The following is an 18,965-nucleotide window of genomic DNA, read 5'->3' on the forward strand; positions in this document are numbered from 1 at the left end:
CTAGTTCCCACAATCTCCCTGCATCATATAATAACAAACGATATTGAGGCGAGAGTAGAAATTTTTAACTCAAGATTTGTTTGGACCATATGGTGCTCTAATGGGTTCTAGACTTTGGTTGGACATTTATGGGATATTTGATTATGTGGCAGGCGGTGGCCACAAGTAGGAAAACGTTACATTAATAGAAAACAATGTGTCTTGAGTTGGCCATAAAATAATGTGTTTTTATATAGTTGAATACGTATGTCTTAAGTTGATGGGAAGTGACGTGTCTTGGATAAAAAATGATGTGTTTTTATATAGTTGAATACTTATGTCTTAAGTTGATGGAAAGTGACATGTCTTGGATAAAAAATGATGCGTTTCGAGTTAAACAGAAGTGACGTGTCTTGCAAATAAACGCGAGAGACGCTGTTTGGAATAAGGATTGAAATCAAAAACTGGTAATTCAATGGAACACACTCAGACTTCACGATCACAGCTCGCCCTAGCAGTCACCAACCACCGGCTCATGAACCATTAGGTGCCTGCCTTTAGCAATTCATCAATGTAACGATGTTGTGTACTATAATTATTCCCAATACCATCGTCAGTCCACGCCTGAAATCTGTTGCAGTTACGACAGACACAAGAAATCAGTATCTCTTTTTAATTCAACTGTGGAACATGAGACCTTATAGTGTAAATAAGATTTTTTCAAAAGTATTTAAAAAGACGTGAACCATCTCTAAGCATAAGGACAACAGTGTAATAACAGCTGGTATGGCCAGTAATAACAGCTGGTATGACCAGTAATAACAGCTGGTATGGCCAGTAATAACAGCTGGTATGGCCAGTAATGATAACTTCACGTGACACATACAAATAGATGTAAAATAATTCAAATAACTGAATACAAACTCGATATTTCTACGATGTACACAACCATAAAATGTAGAGACGAAATCTGTGTACAAACGGAAGCGTGTGCCTAATGTGTGCAGTTATATTACAAACCTGAACCTCTCTGGTTGACGATGAAATCAAAACAAACTTGTATAAAATCTTCAACTTTACGAACATATGAACATGGAAAATTACTTACAATTTTTTTTTTAAATTTAAAATATCCTTAGATTAAAAAATTTTTTTACGCACAACAACAAAAAAAAAGTTTACGCCCGATAAGGGACTTGAACCCTTGACCCTCAGATTAAAAGTCTGATGCTCTACCGACTGAGCTAACCGGGCTGACAGGCGTGTCATCATGTATGAGAGAAAATTTACGCACAGAAACAGTTTAAATAGTGCATAAAATCACTTTTCGATATGTCGGATAAAGAAAAAAAACATATTGGGGTCGAAATCGCAAATAAAAATCTTTTTTGGTAAATTTAACCATGATTTGACCTCTGTGGTTTCCGTCGTGAAAATATCTTATCTTATCTTATATAATCATGGTTAAATTTACCTAAAAAGATATAGCCTATTGACTGCGATATAGTTGCAGATAATAAAAGGTGAAACCTTTATATATTGTGTCCAATGCAAGTGGTGGAATTAATGACGAATAATTGAATAAATGAATGAGTTAGGGCCCTTATAAATATATTATAGATAATTGTCTCAGCTCCGCTACCCCTCCCAGAAAATTTACACTGCTCTTTTATTTATTTATTTTTTTTGACGCTCAGAAGAAAGACAATAGAATAAAATAATTCATTCTTAGAAAAATTGTATTGGATGAAATGCAAATACATCAAATGTTAGGTTGCTGTTTTTTGTTTTGTTTGTTTTTTAATGTTTTATGTGTGTGTGTGTGTGTGTGTGTTTGCTGATTGTAACACTGTATGATGTAAAGCATATAGTAGAATGCAAAAATAGAACTGGTCAATCGGGACATTTCAACGAAGTTCACAATGCAGGTATTATTCTATGTCATCTTATAAAACATTTAAAATCATTAAAACAACAAAGTGTTCTAAGTCTTTAAATGGTTGAAGCCAAAAAAAAAAAAAAAATCCCAGTTGTTTTCTTTGAAGGGGGGCGGGGGTAATGGGCACAATCTGACCAACCCAGATCAAAAGAAACTCCCATACGGTTTCATAACATTGTAATAGGGATATTAAAGTTGAGATGGCGACCCTGCTTTGAGTACACAAAAGAATACAAAATGAGACAGGATGCCGGAGGTTCAGAACGTGACCAGAACTTCTCCCAGGTGAGGAATCCCTCGGACCAGGTAAGCCCAATTACATTCCCGTCAAAACAACTGGCCTTCGCTAAGTTGCCTGTCCAACAAATCTTTTGTGGTCCTTATTCAAGGGCAGGGCAAATCTGAAGAGGCGGAGGGAGGGGAAGTGGAGGGTGATTAAACGCTTTACGTCAAGGTTAAAAGAAGCGGAAACGCAGCGAAAATATCGAAACCGGAAGCGGTGCTGGGAAGTTATTGGCTGCTAATGATCATCAACATTTTTTTTCATAGCTTCCTTTTCTTCGGCGTCTTCTGGTCGCGTTGGCTGGCGCGTGGTCAGGCTAGACAGATGGGAGACGCTGGCGGACGTCAGGAGCTCGTGCCACTGACCGCCACCGCAGGAAGAACGTTATTGAACAGAATCATATTAAAAACTCATCAAATGCTTTTCGACTGCGGTCAGCTTGAAACAGATTGTATAGCCATAACAGATGACCATAATCTGAATGTTTTAATGTTATCTCCTAACACTAAACATTTTTTTCCCTTCTTTCTCGTTTTTTTTTTTTTAAGTAATCTGTCCAATTTCACACAATTTTCATTTTCAATATCAAAACTATGTACGAATCCGGATAGTACTTTCTGCAAAGTCGAATGCAATCGGTCTACAAAGACCTATATGTCTACAAACTGGAGGTCTATAGGTAAAAAAAAAACTGGAGGTTTATAGGTCTACAAATGGAGATTTGTAAGTCCACAAACAGGTGATCTTTAGATCTACAAACTGCCAAACTGGAATTCTACAGGTCAATAAACTGGAGGTCTATAAACTGGAGGTCTATAAACTGGGAGTTTATAGTTCTACAAACTGTAGGTGTATAAACTGGAGGTCTATAGGTGAAAAAACTGGTGATCTTTAGGTTTACAATCTGGAGTTCTATGGGTCTACGGAGTACGTACCCCGAGCCTGAGAGCTCTATAAGCTCCCATGAGTCGATCATTGTACAAACTGGAGTTCTATGGGTCTACGGAGTACGTACCCCGAGCCTGAGAGCTCTATAAGCTCCCATGAGTCGATCATTGTACAAACTGGAGTTCTATGGGTCTACGGAGTACGTTGCCCGAGCCTGAGAGCTATATAAGCTCCCATAAGTCGATAAGTGTACAAACTGGAGTTCTATGGGTCTACGGAGTACGTACCCCGAGCTTGAGAGCTCTATAAGCTCCCATAAGTCGATAATTGTACAAACTGGAGTTCTATGAATTAGGAACCAAAAGTCTCAACGTCTACAAACCCAAATTCAATTAGCTATCAAAAAAAAATGACACAGAAAATAAGGACTTCACTTAATATTCAACGTGCTCAGGACTACATACATCTAAACATAAATGTATGTACAAATAACATATTTTTTTTATTAACGTATTCGCAGAATGATAAAGATAAAATGATTCAGCCATCTAGAAAAGTTGCAAGTTTTTTTGTTTTACTTTGAAAAGTGGTCGAGTGGCTAAGTACTTGGCTTGGCTTGGTTACCTATGAAGGGGGCTCGACTCGAGCAGAGTTGTAATTTCTGAGCGCCTAAAGGCAGCACGGAAAACCTACTCCTAGATTACCCCTCCCCCCCACTGGCCCACAAATGAGATTGGACTATAGCGCTCTGAGCATGCTATAAGCATGAAAGTAGTGCTATATAAAAGCCATTATTTATTTATTTATCTAAGTTAAAAAAAAAACAAAAAAAAACGTAACTATGGAATCTGATAAGCCACCCCTCCCCATTATGCACACAGTTAGGAAAGGAATTGTTGAAAGCTTTATTGTTCGAGCGAGAAAAAAATAAAAGGGGGGGGCAACTATATGACCCTTCCACACTCACTATCAGGTCCTCGCGACTGTTATAAAGTTACCGATGTGTCTCGCGTGAAAGGACCTCAGGCGGAAACACTAGGAATAAACAAAGATGGGATTAGAGTTCCTCTACCTATACTATCACATTATGTCCTATGATGCAGTGGTCCTCAAGCCAATGAAATATGCGTGTGGGAGGGGGAGCGATCCTACGACTTTGATTTAAGTCTCGCAAGATGCTCCATGGGTATTGAAGTTAATTAAAGTAATAGACCTCTTTAGGATCATACTGGACTGGAGCAGAAAATTGGATATTTTTTACTGGTAAATCATGAAATACTGTATTGGATATTTATAAAAAAAATAAAATAATAATAATAATTAAAATATTAAATATTTTCAGGAGGAGTAAATTTCGGGTCATTTTATCAACATTCCGAAAATCTAAAATCTAATTATTACCAGAAACATAACAACACTTTAAGGAAAAATGTTAATTACTTCAAACAAACGCCGAACCACGAAGATGATCCTCCGACAGTCAAGCCCATAACAAACGCTCACCACAAACATGCATGGTCTAGTGCCTTCAATGTCTCGCACACTTCAGTATCGGCTTGTCCCAGCTCTTCTTCTTCTTCTTGGCCACTACTTTTCTTTCTGGAGAAATAGTTCACCGTCATACCGGAAATGCACGAAAACGCTTGGTGCCGGGCTTCTGCCCCGAACCCTCTGAGGGGTTGTAACGGTCCAAAAAAATCACAGTCTTGGCTAAGGAAGGGGTGCCAACATATTTTATTTTTAGTGAAGTAGTTACAGTTTGAGAAACGCCGTAGTAGAGAAACTGAAAGTGTTCCAATAATAATAATAATAATATATAAAAACAAAGAATCCAAAGAGATTTGATAACAATAAGAAAGTTCCTTACAATGAAATGATAGAGGTCTCAGTACAAACAATTTTGAAGACTGCACAATAAAGGACCTTTTCTATTCGTATTTAAGTTATATTCAGTTGTAATTAGGCAGAAATTAAATTTGCAATTTGTAACCGACGCTTATCATTTTTTTGATAACATTGCTATGCCATGTTCTGCGCTGCACATTTAACTACAGCAATATTCATCACAACAACTATTGCCGTTACAACTTATTTCATGACCATCTTTGTACATAGAATGTTCAGAATGTAGAATGCCAATGTATGTTGGAGTTTCCTAGGTGATCTCGGCCTTCTGCTTCGCTTCTAACCCGAGCATCTTGGGATACGGGCCATCGGAAATAGGGATGTAAGAATTTACATCTGCTTGGAACTTTCCCAGAAAAAAAAGTTTATTCAGCTAGGCAGATGAAGACGAGCTTCCGTGGGCCTAGAGTTCCAAAAGCGTATTGAGATCAACGCGTAGGAGAATCACAAAGAAGAAAAAAGACCACAATGTCTATTACAGCTTGCTTCGTGTTCCTGTATCAATCACCAACATTTCTTACCATTTCTTACTTCTTTCTTTCAAGTACCATTCAAAAAGCCATTCAAAAAGACTGTATTTACATCTATTCAAATCAGAATGTCGTGGAACCTGCAACCAGATTGGATGCTGATCTCAACAATGGCTCTAACGATTTTGCTAGAAATTTACCGTTTGATGTCTATCGCTAAGAAAAGAATTACTAGGCCACAAGGAAAATATTACTTTGACCGTTATAGTTTTTCAAAGTAAAAAGAAATAAATGTAAATTTGGCTTGAGTACTAGACTTATATCAAGAGCCAACATCGGTTTTGAAAGGACTATCGCGTTCAGGAATTTCCCAATGTAAGGCTTTATTGATTCAAGAGTATAGTAAATTGATGTTCAGAAAAAAAGTGCGCATCGTCTTCAAAGTCTAGATCATAGACATAAATAAATATAGACGGGCCGATAAAAGAGTTTTATGCAACGAAAATTTGTGACTTGCAATTTTGTGTACTTTATTATAAAGCATTTATGAGCAGTATAAAAGTTAAGTATTCATATCTATTTCAGCCATAACCTTTATATATAAGTATTACAATATGTTCACTAGTGTAATGTTTAATCTCTAAGAATGAAGATCATGCAATTTTTCATAATTCGGAAATCCTTTTTTTTACCTTTTACCTATCCCTTAGTCTGTTGGACCGTTGGGGCACCAGGCAAGATTTGTCGACCGTCTTTCTCCATTCCTCCCTTTTTTTTGCCTTGTTCAGAACCTCTCTCAATGGCAGGCCTGTCCATTCTTTAATGTTGTCCTCCCATCGCTTTTTCTGTCTGCCTCTTCTTCTTTTCCCTGGCACTGTTCCCTGAAGAAAGGTCTTTGCGAGCCCCGTAGATCTCGTAATGTGGCCAAAGGTTTTAAGCTTTCGTTTTTTCACAATAGTAAGCAGGTCGTCATGAGCTCCGATCGCTACAGTAACCCTGTCTCTGATTTCTTGGTTTGTGATGCGGTCTTTGAATGTGATGCCTAGGATCCTTCTGTAGCATCTCAATTCCATTGCTAGGATCCTCCTCTCAAGCTCTGCATTCAACGTCCACGACTCACAAGCATATAAAAATGTGGCCATGACCAGAGAGCGCATCAGTCTAATTTTGGTACCGAGGGCTAAGCCCTTATCTTTCCATATTATTTTAAGTTTTGAAAGGGCTGCTGTGGACTGTGCTATTCGGGCCAATAATTCGGGTTTTGTTCCCTCATCTGAGACAATAGCTCCGAGGTATTTTAAGCTGTCAACACTAGTTAGCTTTTCACCTCCAATACTGATGCCTCTTTTAAAGCCCTGATGGCTATTGGTCATAATTTGAGTTTTTTCGGCATTTATTTGCATGCCATATGCTGCGTAAGTCTTGTCAATGCGCATCACCAGGTCAGCTAGTTCTTCTTCTGTCCCTGCTAGGCCGTCAATGTCATCTGCGAAGCGCAAGTTAGTAATTCTTCTTCCTCCAATGCTAACAGTACCTTCATAGCCCTCGAGGGCATCTTCCATTATCCTTTCAAGGAAGATATTGAAGAGTGTTGGTGACAGTAGGCAGCCTTGTCTTACTCCAACTGTGGTTTTGAACCAGTCCCCAAAATTATTGTTGAAGTACACCGCACTGGTGGCCTCCTTGTAGAGGTTCTGGATAACTTTGATTATGTTTTTATTAATGTTGTACTTTTCCAAATCCGAATACAATAGATATGCATGTTTTCAAGTTACATGAAGTTACTTCCTTCGGCCAGTCTATATTTATTTATGTCTATGGCCTAGATTTAAAGGGATATCATTGGAGTTGGTCAATTATAATAAGAAATAAAAACATAGCGTTGTTAGCTGTAGTGTACTGAACTTATGAGGTAACGGCTAAGTTGAAAGTTGCTTCAAGATTATTGAAAGATTATCTAATCTTTACTTATATTTTCTATATAAATCTAATACAGATTACATCAAGAATCTAGATCAAGAAGTACATCTAGATTTTTTCTAGTTTTAAATAAGTAAGTCTAGGTCTAGTGTTAGATCTAGATGTCCATATAATGATAAATAATCGCTAAAGTATGCATTGCCTTATTAAAGCCCGATTGCCTTATTAAAGCCCGATTGCCTTATTAAAGCCCGATTGCCTTATTAAAGCCCGATTGCCTTATTAAAGCCCGATTGCCTTATTAAAGCCCGATTGCCTTATTTGTACTACGCACGTTCATGCAGAAGACGGTCACGTCACTGACGGTGTGAAAAATCACGGGCTCGATCTCCGTTTGAACCAAATTTTTTTTTTTTTTTTTAAAATTAAAATCAACATTTTATTTTAATTTGTATAATGGAGGTATTGTCTTTTTAACAAATGTCTTGTTTGAACTGTTTGTCTTGTTTGAACTGTTTGTCTTGTTTTAAATGTTTGTCATGTTTTAAATGTTTGTCTTGTTTTAAATGTTTGTCTTGTTTGAACTGTTTGTCTTGTTTGAACTGTTTGTCTTGTTTGAACTGTTTGTCTTGTTTGAACTGTTTGTCTTGTTTGAACTGTTTGTCTTGTTTGAACTGTTTGTCTTGTTTTAAATGTTTATCTTGTTTGAACTGTTTGTCTTGTTTGAACTGTTTGTCTTGTTTGAACTGTTTGTCTTGTTTGAACTGTTTGTCTTGTTTGAACTGTTTGTCTTGTTTTAAATGTTTATCTTGTTTGAACTGTTTGTCTTGTTTGAACTGTTTGTCTTGTTTGAACTGTTTGTCTTGTTTTAAATGTTTGTCTTGTTTTAAATGTTGGTCTTGTTTAAAAACATGAGCCTATCTGTCTCTGACTGTAATCTAAATTACTTCCATATTGCTCCTAAGTGGCCTGCAATAAAGAAAAACCCCCAAATACGACGAAAAACAACACCACCTCACTTCAAATAACTGCTTCTACTACCACAGCCAATACATACTCACGCATACTTGGGAGTGTGTGTTTGTGTGAGTTTGTCTGTGAGTTTGCCTTTGTCGTATTTTTTTTTTAACATCGCCATTGTGAATGGCTCTGAGCAGCCCCACATCCTTATCTAGAGCTTCCTGGAAAAAAGACACAACACAAATTACCAATCAAGGAAGATAACTAGGTATTTACCACTCTGTGGCCAAGTGGATTAGACAACACTACTTGGGCCTATCACGAGCCACTGAACTCTAAGCCATCTAATTCTATTAATTCACAAATGCAGTGTTGTTGTAGTTTGCTTCAAGCTTCCCCATCTCTTTTTTTTTCCTTGTTCGATTTAAAAAAAATAGATGAGAAATAATGAAAGGTTTTATAGAACTAAGAGACGCGGCGTGACGCAATCTCGAGCTCAGGGGTTCCCACATTGTTTGAATGGTTACTCCATTTTTTTAAAGAGAATTCTCCTGAAACTACATTATCACCATTGGTATATATTATTACGGTATATCAATAATATACTTACGTCTAGTAAAAAAAAGTGGTCAGTTACTGTAAAAAAAATATACAGTTTGAAATGACAGTTTCGTTGAAGACCAAAATATCTACATTTTAAAAAAAATGAAACATTACTTAATTTTTTTTTTTTTACAAATTGGTCTCTTGAATTAGAAAATTAAATGATGAACTGGCTAATAGAGGCCAGGTTGGATTGCAAGAGAATAGGAAGGAGGCCAGGTATGATGACGTGAGAATAGGAAGGAAGCCAGGTATGATGGAGAGAGAATAGGAAGGAGGCCAGGTATGATGGAGAGAGAATAGGAAGGAAGCCAGGTATGATGGAGAGAGAATAGGAAGGAAGCCAGGTATGATGGCGAGAGAATAGGAAGGAAGCCAGGTATGATGACGTGAGAATAGGAAGGAAGCCAGGTATGATGACGTGAGAATAGGAAGGAAGCCAGGTATGATGGAGAGAGAATAGGAAGGAAGCCAGGTATGATGGAGAGAGAATAGGAAGGAAGCCAGGTATGATGGCGAGAGAATAGGAAGGAAGCCAGGTATGATGACGAGAGAAAAGGAAGGAGGCCAGGTATGATGGCGAGAGAATAGGAAGGAAGCCAGGTATGATGGCGAGAGAATAGGAAGGAAGCCAGGTATGATGACGTGAGAATAGGAAGGAAGCCAGGTATGATGGAGAGAGAATAGGAAGAAAGCCAGGTATGATGGAGAGAGAATAGGAAGGAAGCCCGGTATGATGGCGAGAGAATAGGAAGGAAGCCAGGTATGATGACGTGAGAATAGGAAGGAAGCCAGGTATGATGGCGAGAGAATAGGAAGGAAGCCAGGTATGATGGCGAGAGAATAGGAAGGAAGCCAGGTATGATGACGTGAGAATAGGAAGGAAGCCAGGTATGATGGCGAGAGAATAGGAAGGAAGCCAGGTATGATGACGTGAGAATAGGAAGGAAGCCAGGTATGATGGCGAGAGAATAGGAAGGAAGCCAGGTATGATGGCGTGAGAATAGGAAGGAAGCCAGGTATGATGACGTGAGAATAGGAAGGAAGCCAGGTATGATGGCGAGAGAATAGGAAGGAAGCCAGGTATGATGGAGAGAGAATAGGAAGGAAGCCAGGTATGGTGGAGAGAGAATAGGAAGGAAGCCAGGTATGATGGCGAGAGAATAGGAAGGAAGCCAGGTATGATGACGTGAGAATAGGAAGGAAGCCAGGTATGATGGCGAGAGAATAGGAAGGAAGCCAGGTATGATGACGTGAGAATAGGAAGGAAGCCAGGTATGATGGCGAGAGAATAGGAAGGAAGCCAGGTATGATGACGTGAGAATAGGAAGGAAGCCAGGTATGATGACGTGAGAATAGGAAGGAAGCCACGTATGATGATGTGAGAATAGGAAAGAAGCCAGGTATGATGGCGTGAGAAAAGGGTAAGCAATAAAAATGCTTCTATAATTTTTAAAATTCAAGTTATGTTTTGTTAGTTTATCGTATGATCATAAATTCTCTGAAATAATTGATGTCCAGTGTTCAGAAAAGTGGAGGAAGCTTTATTGTTAACGTGGCTGATAGAGTCTCAGTCCCCAGAGAAAGTGCCTGTACATGATGTCATACTTGTTAGTTCAATGTACACAACCCATTTACATGCCTGTGTACATCAGACTTATCATTGGGAGACTATTTACTTATCATCGATTTATCATTTGTACACAATTCTTAGATTATTAGTACAAATCTATACCCAAAACGTCATCTGCATATCCCTCAAACATCCTATGTACACCAGAAAAAATCATCTGTACATTTTCTGTACAAACATCATCTATACGTCATCCTTATAAACGACATTATTTACCTTATAAACGACATTAGTTACCGTATAAACGACATTAGTTATCGTATAAACGACATCTCTTGTCTTTCTCAGAACACATACTAACTACATACATGTCGCCTGTAAAAGCATGTCACATGGCCTGTACTTCTTTAATGAGGCCATGCACTGGGTTCATGGACTTTGATTTCTCAAGTAGAAAATACACTTTAGGACTTGGCACAATTCTCTGTTGACATGCACTTTTACATTCATGTACTGTCAGACTTGAAGTTGAAATACTTGATGTTTGAAAACGTATCGTTTTATTTTCATAGCATCTTGGCGACATTATGCAACATCAAAGACTTTCAGTAATTCAGTTAACAAGTTCTTTAGCGTCGCAACTCTTAGTACTACTTGAATTCTTACGACTGGTTTGTGTTTGTTGGATAAACTCGATCGGCGGGTGCTTGAAACATTAATAAAAATGATTGACTTAAATGTCCTGATAGGAAAATGTCAATGCAACTAAACGTCACTATAGCTACTGGTCAGTATAGCTTTAGGTCAGTATAGCTATAGGTCAGTATAACTAAAGGTCAGTATAACTATTGGTCAGTATAGCTATAGGTCAGTATAACTATTGGTTAGTATAGCTATAGGTCAGTATAACTATTGGTCAGTATAGATATAGGTCAGTATAGCTATAGGTCAGTATAACTATAGGTCAGTATAACTATTGGTCAGTATAGATATAGGTCAGTATAACTATTGGTCAGTATAGATGTAGGTCAGTATAGCTATAGGTCAGTATAACTATAGGTCAGTATAACTATAGGTCAGTATAACTACTGATCAGTATAGATATAGGTCAGTATAACTATAGATAAATATAAGTATAGGTCAGTATAACTATTGATCAGTATAGTTATAGGTCAGTATAACTAGGGGGTCAGTATAGTTATAGGTCAGTATAACTATTGGTCAGTAAAGATATAGGTCAGTATAACTATTGGTCAGTATAGATATAGGTTAGTATAGCTAAAGGTCATTATAACTATAGATCAGTATAACTATTGGTTAGTATAATTATTGATCAGTATAACTATTGGTCAGTATAAATATAGGTCAGTATAAGTAAAAGGGTAGTATAGATATAGGTAAGTATAACTATTAGTCAGTATAACTATTGGTCAGAATATATATTATCAATATAATAAAGAAAGTCTGTATAACTAAAGGTCAGTATAACTGAATTATTAGGTCAGTTTAACCACAGTTCAACGTAACTGTAGTTGATAGTTTAAAGACTGGTTCTTTTTATTTGTGTCTCTGTAATGACTCTTTTGTTCGCTTGTCATGACTCTTTTGTTCCCTTGTCATGACTCTTTTGTTCCCTTGTCGTGACTCAAGGATTGAGAGCCACTGCCTTGAAGCAAACTTGTAGAATAAAACCATTTCACAAATGCATTCGTTTCTTAGTTTTTCTCATGTTTTATTGTTTTTGTGTTTTTGCGACAAACAAATCATCCTCCCCCCCACCCCAATCTCTCCCCCTGTCGCTTCATCATAACCGGATTTATCCACACACTCATCCAGATATCCATTTGTTTGAAATGGATGCCGCGCCCTTCAAACGGACACTTCAAAAAAACCAACTGAGTCCATCTTGGCCATTAGAAGTTATCTCGTGGAATTATCAGGAATCTTTATCTGGGAGTCAAAACTTGTACACTGAAGTCCCCCACCTCCTGCTCACCCAACCCTGCCGCCCCACCCTTTCCTTATAATGCAAATGTCGCAAGAGAGCTGAAAGACTCAAGAGTGAGTGTAAAACAAAACAAAAAAACTATTTGTGAAGTTTTTTTTTTATTTCGGCCGACAAAATCTTAGTTTGGCTTAAAATAGTTTGTGTGTTGTGTATTTGATTGGAAAATTGATTTAGCTGCGAGAGACAACGATCTGGGCTTCATCCTTTGGACAGAGTAAAAGAGAGATAAAGTGCAGAGCATAGACAGGTTAAGAGAGAGTGAGAGAGAGAGAGAGAGAGAGAGAGAGAGAGGGAGAGGGCAACTTGACTCTTTGTTCTAAATGAGAAACTTCTATCGTTCTCGCTGGCAAAGTCTTTCTATCTATCTCAAAAACACGAAGGTGTTTGTCACGGTAAATCTACGTGAAATTGGCTCATGACGGATTGTACCATTACAGCTCTTTTACTGTGAGCTCTACTGACATTGGAGTTAAGACTTGCCAAGAAAGCTAATATAATGTGTGTTGGCCTTAAATAAAGGTCAGAGTCGACAACTGTCACATACATGGGGGGGGGGGGTGGTGTCAAAGGTCGGTCCTGGCATTACCATTACCGATCCAGGCCAGAAATTACGTCCATATTATGGGTACCCATTCCTAGCTGTCCTCATAATATGGACATTTTAAGATGTATTGAAAAAAAGAGACGCCAGTGTGCGTGGGTGTCGGCTACCTGAAATATAGGTAAGCCAAATAAAATCTCCATGTGTTCAAAAGTTTACTGTACAAGCTGACCCTGAAACAGTTGGAATCGATTACTTTTTTATTCCATGATTTTGACATTTTTAAAATAAACACTTGAAAAGGCAACAACATGATTAGTTGTTTCTAACGTATAAATTGCTAAGAACAGTTGCTGACCTGGAGGGATTTGGTTGCGCGAACTGTCACAGCGCCCCCTACGACGAACTGTCACAGCGCCCCCTACGACGAACTGTCACAGCGCCCCCTACGACGAAAGTCAAGGGACAGATGAGACGTGAAAGTATAAACATATCTACCTGCAAAGTTTTAAAATCCCTCATCAACAATTTCCTCGCTGGCACATCGCTCAGGATTGGTGGATCATACAACCGTTCCGCCCCTAGTCATACAAAACAATAACAATTACTGAAAGTATCATTATCTACCAAAACTCATTTTTCCATGAGAGTTTTTAGAGTTTCTGGACTGGATTTGAACCCAGAACTCTTTGTGTCAGACTGCTTTGTTCTAACTTCTTTTCTATTAAGTAAGGGATAATAAATCTAAGATCTGGCCCTATCACGATGACTAATTCACGCGGGTGCCTGAGCTCTTTTGGATGTGGTCAATCACGTGACAAATGTCCACCAATCGAAAAGAGGGAAACAATATACACTCCTCTTCACGTGCAAAAAAACCTCTCGAGTAAGACATACACATCGTAGCACACCAGTGTGCTGTCATCAAGGTGAAGCACAGGAGGATATCGAGTGTCACTGAAGCGTAGTGACATCTCAACAAAATGTCAGTGACACCTGACGCCAGCAGACTATCAAGTGGCATCTAGGTGCTTTCTTAGATGCTGATGACACAGCACTGGGTGAGAACCCCATATAGGTGGGGGGGATGGCACGTTACAGCATGAGAATCAATTAGTGCGGGGAAGGTAAGTCGCTATGTTGACATTTGTTTAGGTAATACAAATGTAGGAAAGAAAAAGAGAGGCGAGAGAGAGAAAGAGAGAAAGAAGAGTGAGCGAGAGTTGGAGAGAGAAGGACAGGAAAAAGATGAGATGGAGGTGACAGAGAAGAGATAAATGGAGAGAGGAGAGAAGAAAGCAATGAAATGAGGAAGAGAGAGGAAGAGAATGGAGAGAGAGAGAGGAAGAGAGATGAAAGATAATATAAATGGAGAGAGATGAAGAGTGAGAAGGGACGAGGAAGAGAGAGAGAGAGAGAGAGAGAGAGAGAGAGAGAGAGAGAGAGACAAATAAGAAAAGTCAAAACAACTTTTCAAAATAGACGAAAAACCAAAACGGGTAAAAAAAAAATGCAAAGGGAGGGAACAAGATTAATTTTAAGCATTTTAAACTAGGAGTTGTCTCGCTAGTAATACTTGTGGGATAGAAAGAAAAAAAAGAAGAGATAACATGATGTGTGGTGTTTGTGTGTGGTGTTTGTGTGTGTGTGAGAGAGATGAAACAATGAAACAAACTTTAAAAAAAATACGAAGATAACCAACGTCGCGAGGAAGACTTCCCTCCAAGACCAACATAGAAACCTCCGCATGTTGGTCCTACAAACACAAGCGCGCACTGATTTGGTGCTGCCGCCGTGAAGTTGTTTAGTTGTGTCGTCACGGCAACAACAGGCAGGGAAAGATAACTCTCTGGAGTGAGAATGAAGAGCTGAATGACATCTGTCCCCCCCCCCCCCTTTTCCACATCTCAAGAGTTGGATGACATCATTGTGAGTTGAAAAGAAAGCACGCGCAGGTAAGATTCGGGGGGGGGGTTGTGGAGAGGTCGAAGTCACGTGACGAGCGCCTTAAACGACGAAGATTTTAAATACACAAAAGAAAACAAGAACATAATTGGCAGCTGATCTCTCTCAGTAGACCAGTGGACATTGAATCTAGTGACCAACCAAAGGACTCAATCTCTCTCAGTAGACCAGTGGACATTGAATCTAGTGACCAACCTAAAGACCCAATCTCTCTCAGTGGACCAGTGGACATTAAATCTAGTGACCAGCCTAAAGACAAAATCTCTCTCAGTGGACCAGTGGACATTGAATCTAGTGACCAACCAAAGGACTCAATCTCTCTCAGTAGACCAGTTGACATTGAATCTAGTGACCAACCTAAAGACCCAATCTCTCTCAGTGGACCAGTGGACATTAAATCTAGTGACCAGCCTAAAGACAAAATCTCTCTCAGTGGACCAGTGGACATTAAATCTAGTGACCAACCAAAAGACTCAATCTCTCTCAGTGGACATTAAATCTAGTGACCAGCCTAAAGACCCAATCTCTCTCAGTGGACCAGTGGACATTTAATCTAGTGACCAACCAAAAGACTCAATCTCTCTCAGTGGACATTGAATCTAGTGACTAACAAAAAGACTCAATCTCTCTCAGTGGACATTGAATCTAGTGACTAACAAAAAGACTCAATCTCTCTCAGTGGACATTGAATATAGTGACTAACAAAAAGACTCAATCTCTCTCAGTGGACATTGAATCTAGTGACTAACAAAAAGACTCAATCTCTCTCAGTGGACATTGAATCTAGTGACCAACCAAAGTACTCAATCTCTCTCAGTGGACATTGAATCTAGTGACCAACCAAAGTACTCAATCTCTCTCAGTGGACATTGACTCTAGTGACCAACCAAAGTACTCAATCTCTCTCAGTGGACATTGAATCTAGTGACCAACCAAAGTACTCAATCTCTCTCAGTGAACATTGAATCTACCAAAAAAACGCAATCTCTCTCAGTGAACATTGAATCTAGTGACCAACCAAAAAAACTCAATCTCTCTCAGTGGACATTGAATCTAGTGATCAAGCAAAAAACTCAATCTCTCTCAGTGAACATTGAATCTAGTGACCAACCAAAAAAACTCAGTCTCTCTCAGTGAACATTGAATCTACCAAAAAAACGCAATCTCTCTCAGTGAACATTGAATCTAGTGACCAACCAAAAAACGCAATCTCTCTCAGTGAACATTGAATCTAGTGACCAACCAAAAAAACTCAATCTCTCTCAGTGAACATTGAATCTACCAAAAAAACGCAATCTCTCTCAGTGAACATTGAATCTAGTGACCAACCAAAAAACGCAATCTCTCTCAGTGAACATTGAATCTAGTGACCAACCAAAAAACGCAATCTCTCTCAGTGGACATTGAATCTAGTGACCAACCAAAAACGCAATCTCTCTCAGTGGACATTGAATCTAGTGACCAACCAAAAAACGCAATCTCTCTCAGTGAACATTGAATCTAGTGACCAACCAAAAAAACGCAATCTCTCTCAGTGGACATTGAATCTAGTGACCAACCAAAAAACGCAATCTCTCTCAGTGGACATTGAATCTAGTGACCAACCAAAGTACTCAATCTCTCTCAGTGAACATTGAATCTAGTGACTAACAAAAAGACTCCATGTTGTTTGTATATTCACCTACAAAGAAAACAAAATGACTATTTTAATGAATATCATAGTAAAACAAAAATGCTTAAAAATATTAAATTTAAAAAAATAAGTTTTATGTCGTCAAGTGTTTACAGCTAAAGGAATTACTCAGGTCAAAGTTCATTTAATGCAAAAGAGAACAAATGATTCACAAAATTAATGAAACAGACCTAACAGAGATATTGTCTTTGACGGGACGAGACTTTTTGGCGCAGCCGTTTTGATGTTTTAATTTTACACAAATTACAAACAACGCTTTATTAAATTATTTACTTGTTGATGAAGGCCTACTAAATTCTTTGTTGAACGTTTAATATATTTATTATCTGACATCAGGGTAGCATCATTATAACATTGTGATCTGCAGTTCGTTAATGAAATATGAACTGAAATTATATTATCTTAAACTGAATGCATCTGCATTACAATATCTCCATAAAAAAGGAAATGTTCTTTGTATTATTATTATAGCTTTTATATAGTGCTACTTTCATTCTTATAGCATGCTCAGAGCGCTTTGGTCCAATCTCATTTGTGGACCAGTGGGGGGGGGGAGGGGGTATCTAGGAGTTGGTTTTCCGTGCTGCCTTTAGGCGCTCAGTAAACGCAACTCTGCAAGAGCCGGGTGTCGAACCGACGAGCCCCTTCTAGGTAGCCAGAACAAGCCAAGTTCAAGCGCACTTAGCCTCTCGACCACGCTTCCCACTTAATGTATTAAAACATCGCTGCCTAATATTTGTTTAGTAACACTTCTTTGTTGATATTAAACTGTAAACCCAGAATTTCAAGAGGAATATATTCATTTTAAAATTTCGGACTGTTCCTTTCGTTTCCAAGACATTGAAAATAATATAAATCAAGAAGGTTTCAAATTTTGTTGGCCCACCATCTTGAGGTTACAGATTTTTGGTACGTTTATACAGTTATTATAGAGAAAGATTGTGTTTGAAAAACTTAATCTTCAGGAAGTTTAATATTCAGTTCAATAGTGTTTGCCACTACATGAAGATGTAATTTTTGAGGTAATATCAAACTGTGAAATGTCCAGTGTCTCTTTTTGCACCAAAGGAAGACAGTATAGTAATGGAAGACATTATAGTAATGGAAGACAATATAGTAATTTGTATAAGCAAAATTAGGTAGTGGCTCACGGGAGGCAACTCAACAATATACATATGTTTAATTACAGGTGAACATGACATTGTAAACACAAATTGACAATGTCTGCCTAAAGCACAGCCTCTTTATAAGTTCTAGACATTCCTTTCTAGTCTAGTTCTCAGCAGTGCACCTTTCGCAGAACGACATGTCGGTGCTCATCACAGAGGTACATATCAGAGTTACGACAATATATAGGCCTATGTATATATATATATATAGTAAGTAGATTCTATTGTTACATCTATACTATTACCACCAATGAGTACATACTATAAAATACCTGTATTGCTTTCTGTTGTCCTGAATCGGCGCTCGGGACTGTCGTTTCAATGGTCCCGGGTTCGAACCCTGGCCGCTGCCCCCCACCTCCCCTCCGTCCTGTAGGAGGTTTGGGCTAGGATGTAATAATCTTCAATTCTGAAGGAACATCCGAAACTTGCAAAGCATACAAGGAAATTTCAGATTCCTACCTGAGACCGTGATATTCATAAGCTTCCCGCCACCGCCCCCCCTCCCTACCTTTTCAAGCTACAGTCTAGGTCTGCACAATGCACAGGATGACATTCCGCCATCTTATCTTTATTTTTCTAATTGGAGATATCGTAAATGAAATAAAACATTTTCGTGTGAACAAAATTGTTTCATTGTGTCATTTTTCTTGTTGTTGTTTTTTTCCTACAATATTACCCCCCCCCCCCACACACACACACACATTATAATGCTAGTCAGATAACTATTAATCACATAAGATGGACACAGATAATTATTAAATACATAAGATGGACACAAACACACAAAGTTATATGTATGATTTTTGTCTAAATACCTAGTAAGATGAACATATATAAATGTAACTAGGGCATCTTGTGCCAGCGTTCCAAGCCAAAAAAAATGTATTTGTATATAATTACTACCACTTACTGTCCCTTCTAATTATGTAACAGGAAGTAGATGTCTACTGTCATAGCTAGGTTTTAACTTTGGTTTTTAAAAATGCATATCTTCCTTCTAAGTGTTTTCTTAGACATCTAGCCGCACCCCACTTACGAAAGTGATGTTAAAACATTAACTGTAAAT

At 38.4% G+C, this 18,965-nt stretch overlaps 1 protein-coding gene and 1 non-coding gene across 2 annotated transcripts; one reads left to right on the forward strand and one right to left on the reverse strand.

Moving 5' to 3' along the window:
- Positions 1 to 1,160: 1,160 nt before the first annotated feature.
- Trnak-uuu (transfer RNA lysine (anticodon UUU)) lies at positions 1,161 to 1,233 on the reverse strand. Its single transcript has one exon. It is a non-coding gene; the product is annotated as a tRNA-Lys (tRNA).
- Positions 1,234 to 2,155: 922 nt separating this feature from the next.
- LOC129925002 (uncharacterized) lies at positions 2,156 to 15,531 on the forward strand. Its single transcript, XM_056022802.1, has 2 exons — positions 2,156 to 2,224; positions 15,130 to 15,531. The coding sequence occupies exons 1-2, from the start codon at positions 2,156 to 2,158 to the stop codon at positions 15,529 to 15,531; spliced, it is 471 nt and encodes a 156-aa protein (XP_055878777.1).
- The last annotated feature ends 3,434 nt before the right edge of the window (positions 15,532 to 18,965 follow it).

This window comes from Biomphalaria glabrata, chromosome 3, assembly GCF_947242115.1.
Source record: "Biomphalaria glabrata chromosome 3, xgBioGlab47.1, whole genome shotgun sequence".
Classification (NCBI taxonomy): Eukaryota; Metazoa; Mollusca; class Gastropoda; family Planorbidae; genus Biomphalaria; species Biomphalaria glabrata.

Excerpts from the sequence above, each read along its gene's own strand:
- LOC129925002 (XM_056022802.1), top strand. The coding sequence starts at position 2,156 with ATGAGACAGGATGCCGGAGGTTCAGAACGTGACCAGAACTTCTCCCAG. Across the intron at positions 2,225-15,129 it reads TGAGGAATCCCTCGGACCAG|CTGATCTCTCTCAGTAGACC; the intron begins GTAAGCCCAATT and ends CATAATTGGCAG.